Here is a 10,147-nt window from a genome sequence, read left to right as displayed (position 1 = left end):
GGCTGCAGGCCCTAGAAAGGCTCCTTAACTCTAAGGCAGTGTTTTGGCTGACACACTGGCGAAGCTGCCCTTGTCTTTTAGGTCCTCTTGATTCAGCGGCCTGTTTGACCTTTATGGCAAAAAGGCACTCGTAATTGTAGGGTTCCAAAAGTAGCACCACAATAATCAGGAAAAAATATTTTTTGGCAGCCCTAAAAACACTTGTGTCCTTCGCTGACGGACCCTCCCACCCCAAAGTAATGACAGTTCTTTTGATTTGCCACTAAAAGGCACTAATTAGGGAATCCACCAAAGCAGGTGCAGCACAGATATTCTATAACATGAACAGATATACAGCTCAGGGTGTTTGACGTGTAAAATTCTGGTGCTGCTGCTGTTGAAGCTAATAGTGTTCTGTTATCTCATTATAAATATTTATTGGGGGAGCTTAATATTATAATACATAACACAGAACAACTGCAGCTGGCACGGCAACTTGGACAGCGCAGGAACCTCCAATTATCCTAATGTTGTATATTGGAAATAAAAAACTATTAGGTAATTGCCGTCTGGGATTATTGGAGTTATGGGAAGATTCCTGTCATATTAGAATATTTCAGTGTTTTCTAGAGGTCCTAGGTCAGTTTCTGACATGGGCTCATGTCTTTTATATCGTATATATTTAATTAGCATCACACATACAGAACCAAGCAAGCACACATAATAATAGGAACAATTTAACATTTAGGAAGTTTTTGCTCATGATTTATTTGATGACTTGTAGTAATAACAAAAGAAAAGATGGGATGCATCATATTCAATTATAATTTATTAATTGTAATAATGCTAAAGATACTAGAGTGGACATGGTTGAAACATATCTCAAAAAGAATTTACCTCCTACAGTACAGTATGTACAGCCATGGATTACCCATGGCACCATTTCCAGTGGGACTACTCATACCTGAGGATGTCCATGTCACCTGCAAAGATGCAGGCAATTGGGCTTGTGAATATTTCTTTTCACCTGGGGCATAATTACGTTGGCCAGTCATCATTAGGCAGTTTCATTGGGACCTAAATTATCCTTCACCACTCACCTTCACACCTTCGCCCGAGCTCCTGAGGTGCCTTTAATGCTGAGGGACCAGCACTGCGGCCACAGAAACAGAAGAGGAGGAGCCCTGAACCGAGGAGAATATGTGTGGTCGCAGACCCCGAATGGTGGCTGGTCTTATTCTCCATTGATGACAGTGAAAATGCTTTGAGCTTTGACCCTCGCGCTTCGCGCAGATCTCTGTGTGTTGGGTGGCAGTGTGGGTGGGGCGCAGGCCATCGATACCCCTCCCCGTACCAATCGTTCCCCTGTTCTCCAGCTCTGGTTCCAAAGGTCAGTCTGCTTTCATCTCCCTCCTCCATCTCTGTCTCCACAGGCCTCTTCCCGCTCCCCTCCCTCTCCTCCCCACCCATCCCAGATTTGGTATTTTCCCTTTTTCTCCAACTGTTCCTCAGTATGAACTGGAAGGGTGCTGTGTTAAGGTGGAGTCACTGTTGCTCAGTATGAATTGAAGGGTACTGTGTTAAGGTAGAGTCTGGGGTCAGAATTGGGCATGCGGATGAAGTGGATGATTTTAATGACTTACAGGCAGGTTACAATCACTAGTCGGTATAAAACATGCCAAATGACCTGTGCGTGTGTGTGTGTTTGTGTGTGTAGAGAAGGGAGAGAGCACTGTGATACAACAGCCTCCAAGATGTTAGTCCTCTCATTGTCCTGTTGTTTTTAATAAAACACCTGTGTGTTATCCTGAGGCCCCAGTGCTGTGGCTAAGGTGTTGATACCACAAACGGCTGAGAGAGATGGTATCAGCCCACTGATAATGCTGCACTCCGCTGAGCTCACACCAAGGGTGAACCATGTACAGTTCATTCAGGTACATCCAATATTGCAATATGCCACAGACCATTCAAAACAACAGAAGCAAGCGAGAAGCACACACACACACACACACCTCAACATTTTCATGTGTTTCTCTTTCTCTCTCTCTCTCTTTCTCTCACACACACACACTCTCACACACACACAATTGACAATACTTTCAAGATTTCTTTTTAATCTAGAAATAAATTTGATGACATAAGATGTAGAAAAAAGATGTGACCACAAAAGACAAAAGATATAATCTCCTGCGAAAAGAAAGCTAACAAAGAGGGATCAATAACCAATAATCAGTTTGTAATAAATAATCAAATATGGAGCAAAAGGAAATAAATATATATATAGATATTTTTTTAATAAGCTATTCTTACACAAACAATCTGTTTTCTATAGAGCTGGGAGTCACAGGAGCCTCCTAGGTCTACAAGAACAAGGTCTAAAATGACCAACAAATTAGTGGGTCTTCACACACAGTACAACGTTTATTCTTGTGAAGCTTGCCGCTCCACACGTGACGTCAGCACAGCCTCAAGACAAACGTCAAGTATGCAACTCAGAAAGGTCAAAGAAGGCCGGCTTTTGAAAGTCAAACAGTCCCTCTCCCACTGTCGCCGGCGAGCAACGCACAAGTGTTGAAAATTCATGGCATTGTGGGGGAAAGGGGTGGGGGTGGGTGGTTGTACAGGTCTGCGTTACAAATCAAAACAGAAGAAAAAAAAAATTTTAGCGCATTTCTGCTCTGAGGTACTTTTGAGGAAAAAATCTTCATGTCAGGAGAATCGCAAATGCAGGACTGTAGACTGAGCTTGTACAATATAGTTGTATGTCTTTGCGACAAAAGGGGTAGGCGCTGAGACAGTCCCTGAATCGCTGTGGCAGGTTGTCCTGTTTTCGTTGGCTTACGTGGAAAAAAAAAAACAACAGTACTTTACAGTCTTGCAGGGATGACTATGTTCTCCCCAGTTACACCCTATTCCTGATTTTCATGCCATAGCCAGAGGTCTCAGTCATAAGAGCGCATGGAAAAAAGTGTCTTCTCTCCCACAGAACTACTCGAGGGTGCTGTCATATAAACATGTGTTTGGAAATGGCTTTCGTGTCCAGTGTTTCAGTGCTTATGACGCCTGCTTCGTTAAGGGGAAACGGACTGAAACAAAGCAGAAGCTGTTTCTCGACACTTAGCACTGTGTATTGTGCCTCTGTTGAGGCCAAAGGGTTGGAATTCAGTGAGAGACTTGTTCAGTGCTTATTGCTCCACTCGATAAAGAGTATTATGTTTAATTTTGCTCCCTTTGATCCACTCTCCCAAAGTGGAACTCGCCACACAACACCTTGTGTGCCCTTGTCTAGCCTCAAGAACAAAATATTTATTATAAACAAGGGTGAAAGAACAACAGCTGCAACCGAGGTCATTACACAAGTAAATTTGGAAAAATGTCGCTCTCCTCCTATACAACGAGCCCTCCTCCTCTTTAATGATGGGTCTCCAAAAACAAGGGACCACCTTCTCCATAACGCTGCACAAGAAAGTCCATTCCCATAGCAGTTCATCTCCTGACCAGAAACCCCATTTTCTGCAATGGCGTGTGTCCTCTGAAGATGAAGGCCTTCTGCTCCTTGTCCCTCTTTCTCTCCTTGACCCTGCTTTACAAAAGAGCATGTGTGACTGTGTGTGTGTGTGTGTTTGTGTATGTGTGTGTGTGTGTGTGTGTGTGTGTGTGTGTGTGTCTGTGTGTCTGTGTGCGTGTGTGTGTGGAGGTGTTTGAGGGCAAAGGGCAGGAAAACGCTGCATGTACGTGACTTGTTGTACAAATCTGTCTCAGTTTCTTAGGGCTTTAATTCTTGGGTACCTTGCTGCGCTGCTAAAGCTTATTTTAAATCTGGAATTTTAGAGAGAGAGAATCAGGGAAGGCAGAGAGGGAGATAGAGACAGATAGAAAGGGAGCGGGGGGAGGGGGTAGCAGGCTCTCCTGTCTTGTGGTGGTGCTGCAGGCAAGGGGGGGGGGGGGATTGGTCATGCGCGGGAACGTGAAACGCGTCGTCGCCACCACCCACAATGTGGTCACAACAAGCCGCGATTGCTTATGGCAAAACACGCGGGGCGGTCAGAGCATACAGGAGAGAAGGGGTCGGCCTGAGGTTTACCAGTAAACAGCAGCGGGGTGGGGAGGGGGGGGCAGAGGCTGGCACTTGATCGGAGCGATCTGTCTCCGCCGGAGACCGTGTTCCACCCGAAGCCATTCCAAAAGGCCCCGGCCCGTATCAGACGGCCATGCTTTTTCATCTGGGTACAGCTGGTGCAGAACATCATGGCTTTGTGTAAATGGCAGAGCCGAGTCTAAAATAGTGTTTGACCACAAAACTGCTCTTGACAGAGTCTGATTTGAGCTGCACAAAGGGGGGGGGGGTTGCGGTGTGACATGGTGGTCATGATTCGCTGTAGGAGTTCCTTCTTCACTTCAAGTTGTCAGACGGGGAGATAAGATTGAGCGACTCATTTCAGTTTCAAGTGTGACCATCACAGCTCTCATTCAACGCCCATGAGTAAAGTCTTCCCATAATTCCCATTCCTCCCTTTCGCATTCCACCTCCTCTTTTTCGTTTTGGCAAAATGCACCCCAAAGCCGTGATTACCCAATTAAAAACGTGTGAAATTGACAATGCTTTAGGGCCAACCAGAACTAAGGCATAATCTCAAGTTCAAGCTCTTTCCGAGCGCATTGTGGAAACAAAGAGGTTTCAGCGAATGTAATATTCCCCCAGGATCCTCCGACAGCACTGATACCTGCCGCCTGGCCACCACCATTTACAGTGTTTAGCTTACTCATAATCTGTCAGTCCCCGGGGACATGATTGTCTAGCTCGGTGTGTGATGGAAAGTATATTTATATGCAGCGGTACAAAGCAGCTCTGTTCACAAAATCCTCATATCCCAGCATCAGCCAATTATTTATCCAAACCGATGAGATGCATCTGAGAGAACAGACACCCTTATAAAATTTAGGCTCACCGTTAAGAGAAGAGGTATATATTAACCGCATGAGAAAGAAACAGGATTGTTGTTATCGTTATATTGTTATTGTTATCATTTTGATCATCATCATCCTCTGCAACATTGCTGGGTTATCTATGTAAAAGATTAAAAAACACACCAGTTGAAGGGGAAACAGAGGAAATTGCAAACACAGCTATCATTTACCTCTGTAGACACCTTCTTCCCACCACACTAGAAGGATGGCAATCACTCAGCTTGTGCCGGGGCATACTGATATTGGTCACCTGAGGGAAAAGCACTGTAGCAGCTCTTGGTGTGGAGACTTTCGGCTTTGGCAATTCTTTCCTTCGAGACCACGGGAAACGCTTGTCTCTTCTTATGTAAAATGTAATCTCTGACGGTCATGGCGCGTTTGGAACAGACAAATCGAGGAGATATCAGCGCGCGGAACAATCGAGCCTTGTTTGAGGGAGCAGAGACACGCTCCCATGAGCTGAAAATCATGAGACCATGCTGACACACTTATAAACAATACCTTACCCAGGCAAAGCATTATTGCATTCAGGCAGAAGTTTAAAAAAGTCTCCATCTCGCTACTATAAATACCACAGAGGATAGGGGCATATTATAATCCTCGAATAAAGCCGGCTCTTGGTAAACAGTTAAATCAGGATACAGCCCAAGTGAGGCCAAGGAATGGAGGTAAACGCTTTTTTAATCTCCTTGGAAAAAACAGGCAGCACTGACTTGAAGTGTTTTTTTTTAAAATGTGAAGGTAAAGGGGGAGGGGCTCAGGTAGCCCCCTTCTTCATAAACGCTGTAGCCCAGCTCTTAATCCCCACGCCTCATCACCTACCGCCGACAGCGAATCACAGCGGAGTGCAGTTCTCGCCCCGCCGAATGTGACCTGATTATTTTGGGGCCCCTGAGGGTGGCCGAACGGATGCTGTTGCCCTGGGATTTTTTGGGGGGAAAATGAGACGCTCCTCTCGTGCAGCCGTACTGGCAAGTTCTCCCGCAGACGGCGGGGGGGGGACCACAACATCGAGGTTGGTCCCTTGCTGGACTGGAGAGAGGAGGAGTACAGAGAGACACATGTGGACAGTCCCTGGGCGGGACGGGGTTTTTTATGCTCCATTACTGACCTCAGGAGTGGGGTTAGTTTATTTCCCGAGGACAAAGTCAGGAAAAGTTGAGGGTTCACGACAGCCGTGACTGGCGTTTCTGCATTAAACCACATGCTAAAGCTTACTTGGATTGTCAAGTGCAATAGATTGGTTCCTCTTCCTCATCTACTAAAAAAGGGGGCGCGTCCTTGAAAAGCACTCGTGAAAGGAACTTTGAAATAATGCCCATAATCTCACATGAGTAGTGGACGGAAGTGTAAACTGGGACGCCTGTAGTCACTGTACTCTGTTGTCGACTTTTATGATATGTTGGAGGCTGGGGGAATACGTGATCATTTTTCACCAAGCAGAGCTCAACCTGAGCATAATTACATTGAATTCTCCCACAGCAGACAGAAAATTGATTGAGTGTATTTACTCCTATCCTGCCCCTGGAGCCTTAACAAGTTCTGCACTTTTCTTTGAAAAGCACACAATTTCGTCCCCTCGTGGGTGCTTTGTTCATCAGTTCAGCATTCCAATCCACCATTTGCTCAAAGATTTAAAATGACCCCAACACCTATCACTGCAGTTCATTCAGTTACGAATTTGAAACCACGGGCATCACCAAATTACAAATTACAATGACAGTGGCTGGCTGCCAAGGAGCCAAGGCAGCACCTGATGTTTTAAGAGCATGTGTCCATTCCAACACAGTGTCAAAATGTTCTGCCATTTGCACTCTTTTGCACTCACGATGCACATTACATGAGCAGAGCACTTCCTCTAATATTTTGAGTTCAAATGATGCACAGTAACTTATCAATAGTAATAGCATAGTAATTTACCAAAACAATTTTGATTGATGTGGAAAGATTCAGGTGGAATGTTTGTGCTGAGAAATGCCTGGTTATGAATTACATCACATTAGCATTTAATTATACTCCACCTCAAATTTAACTATATGCGGTATGGTGGTAGTATGTAGTGCAATTTGCCATGCTTTATAACAGGGGTATAATAATTCCCCAGAAAGGCTAAGTCAACTCCAGTCTCAATGTTTCATATTGACTTGGTCACCACTGCTGTTAATATTTATCAAGAAAAGAGTGGCTTGATGACACTAATGTGGTGATACAAGTAATTTCAGGTACACTTGAACTGCTTGAACAAATGGAATGAATGACATTAGGGTGTTCTTAAAACGACTGATCAAAAGGGGGATTGAAGAGTGGTCTAAATCGGCACCCTGTGGGCGGACAACAAGGACACTACTCTAAGGTAAGTTGAAAAATTCTCAAGTCCTAATTGTATCACACAGGCCATAGGCACTCTGGACTTCATGGGGTACATGCATAAAACTGCTCTTGCTGTCTAAATAATTTCCCATCATCCTTGTGAGTGACTGATTCAGAAAAACTGATCCCTGATCTTGCCGCGGAGGGAAGGTAGACTGACATATTGGGGCCAGTGCTGATCTCTGTAGTATCCAATGATACTGTATGTGTTAAACACGCAGCCAATCATAAGCAGTGGAATGCCAGTGCCTCAGCGATACTTGCACAGACACATCCATGCACTGTGAAGCACCGTGAGAGTGCACAACAATAATAGCCCAATAACAGTTGATAATGTTGACATTATAACATTTATAATCTCTTCTGATGAGCTGTTTTATTTCAAATTGTCTTGCTAACCCACATTTAGTAACCATTCATATTCATAGGTGCCCGATAATAGATTGCTCTACGTTCTTCACCTGCCCACAGTCAGGCTTGGCCAGGTGTTAGATTTTAAGGGCAGCTGTGTGGCAATATGCTTCAGTCAGGAACAGGGACATTTTAGTGTTACTGCCTTCGATGGCAAACGCTAAAGCTTCTGGCAAACCTCTCGCTAAACAACAGCATCTGTACGTTTGGCGGATTTAGTGTCGCGATAAAATTTTATGCACATACCCCAACATCTCAGGAGCACATCTCCAACGCTCCCCTGCCTGGAACTGGTCTCCCATGAAGGCATTATTTTAAAATGTATTACTCACATGGAGCGGAAAAAAGAGAGAAGAAAGTATTTAAAAAAAAATTAAACAACCAAAAAAAAAACAACCTAAAGGACCTAAAGGGTGTCCATAAGCACCGTTGGCCCAGCTCACCACTACGCCTCCGGCTTGGGAGAGGACATTGTTCTGAGGCAGTTGTCTGATATGGTGAGGTCATTGTTCATGTGGTGGTGCTCCATGAACTCGGAGGTCTCCTCCACAATCTGGCCGGGGATGCGGAAGTCGACGGGTATTGGCGGCTGCTGCTGCTGCTGCTGCTGCGTGGGTTGCGACTGCAGGACGGGGTGGTGCTCGGCCTTGGGGCTGGAGGTGCTGTGGGAGTTGCGGGGCTCCAGGTTGCAGCCAGTGCCCTGCAGGAACTGCAGGAAGTTTTCCTCAATGGAGCCCTCGCGGCTGGGCAGCCGGTCCTCCTCCCCGGGGCCCCTGCGGAAAAGGAATGGGAGGTGCTTGCTCAGTTCCTCCCGGATCTGCCGGTTGAGGCAGCCGTAGAAGAAGGGGTTGGAGGTGAAGCAGAAGTAGCCTATCCAGGTGACCACCTCCTCCAGGTGGGCCAGGGAGGCAGGGGAGGCTGCCGCCAGGGCCGAGTAGAGGTGGAAGGAGAAGTAGGGCAGCCAGCAGCAGAGGAACTGGCCCCCGACGGCCACCAGGACCACCGCCGCCTTGCCCCCGCTGAAGGCTCGCTGCGGGGTGGTGCGTGCGGCGCCTGAGCTGGTCACCATGGTGGAGCGGCTGCTGAGGGACTCGGACCGCTGCCGGGGCGTGTCCATCCAGGTGGGCAGCGGGCCGTGCTGCATGGCAGCCACCCGGGCCACCTTGAACATGCTGCAATACACCACCAGGATGACCAGCAGCGGGCACAGGAAGTAGACCACGGTGAAGAGGACCATGAAGGCCGTGCGGTTGGAGCCCCCGCCCGTCCAGTGCAGCGAGCAGTGCCTGTGGCCCCGGAGCGGCGGGGGCGGGGGGGCATCCCCGAGGCGTCCCTCCAGGAAGGCCCCCCCTCCCTGGAAGGCCCAGCCCAGGAGGGGCATGGCCGACATGACGATGGCTTTGATCCAGATGCCCACCAGCACGGACACCACCACGCCCAGGGTCATCTTCACCTCGTAGCGCATGGGGTGCACAATATAGTAGTAGCGCTCCACGTTGATGGCGGAAATGGAGAGGATGACGGCGCTGACCAGGCAGACGCTGAGGAAGAGGTAGCTCCGGCAAAGCGCCTCGCCGAAGAAGGCCCGGTCCGAAAGCATGCCCAGGGGCATCAGGACCAGCGCCGCCAGCAGGTCCACCAGGCAGAGGTGGAATACGAAGGCGAACTTGCGCAGCTGCGGGGTCTTGGCGATGACCGCCATGACGGCCACGTTGCCCACCACGGCCAGCAGGTCCATCAGCAGCATGGCGAACAGCGCCAGGGACTGGGAGAGCGCCCCGCCCTCGGGCGGGGACAGACTTGAGGTGTTGGGCAACTGTGGGGCGGAGTGGGAGGAGTTCCACGGCAAGCTGGAGGTGGTGGAGGCGGTGGCGGTGGTGGGCTCCATGGGAGGGCGGGATGAGGCAAGCGGGCGTTGTGACTCACGGGCCCATCACCCATCCTTTCCAGCCGTGGTCAGTACCAGGATGGGGGGGAGTGGGGGGGGGGCGGGGGCAAGGGGGTGTAGGGGACTCAGTCAGCACGGGTGAGAGGTCCAGCCGGGAACCGAAGGGTTGTGGCTGGTGGGGTGCTGGCGAGGGGTGAGTGGCAGCTCAGGTAAGACCAGAAACAACAGCAGCTCATTGGGGAATGTCAAAGCCACCTGAGGTCCTCTTCAAAGGGGCGACACCGTGGCGTTTACTCATCCAACTGTTCCCGGCAGCGCGCTCGCTCTCCCTGCGTCTTCGAGAAAAACGAACTCACCTAGGGAAAAGAAGATACGGTGACACTTTTCAGCAAATAAAGCCATCAAAAATGGGGGCATATTTTCAAACAGCTGTGGAGGACTGAATCATGACTCTACATTTCACAGCTCGAATGCTCCCGAACACCCTGGGACAGGAAATCTGGCTAAAAAAAGCAGCTCTCTCTTGATTTG

The 10,147-nt window shown here is 48.4% G+C and overlaps 1 protein-coding gene across 1 annotated transcript; it reads right to left on the bottom strand.

Moving 5' to 3' along the window:
- Positions 1 to 2,380: 2,380 nt before the first annotated feature.
- Positions 2,381 to 9,662, bottom strand: gpr61 (G protein-coupled receptor 61). The gene has a single exon (XM_036530977.1). The coding sequence runs from the start codon at positions 9,614 to 9,616 to the stop codon at positions 8,174 to 8,176; it is 1,443 nt and encodes a 480-aa protein (XP_036386870.1). The 5' UTR covers positions 9,617 to 9,662; the 3' UTR covers positions 2,381 to 8,173.
- Positions 9,663 to 10,147: the final 485 nt, after the last annotated feature.

The sequence above is a fragment of the Megalops cyprinoides genome, chromosome 6 (genome assembly GCF_013368585.1).
Source record: "Megalops cyprinoides isolate fMegCyp1 chromosome 6, fMegCyp1.pri, whole genome shotgun sequence".
NCBI classification, from domain to species: Eukaryota; Metazoa; Chordata; class Actinopteri; order Elopiformes; family Megalopidae; genus Megalops; species Megalops cyprinoides.
The sequence above is the reverse complement of the archived record's forward strand: the minus strand, read 5'-3'. Positions and strand labels throughout refer to the sequence as shown.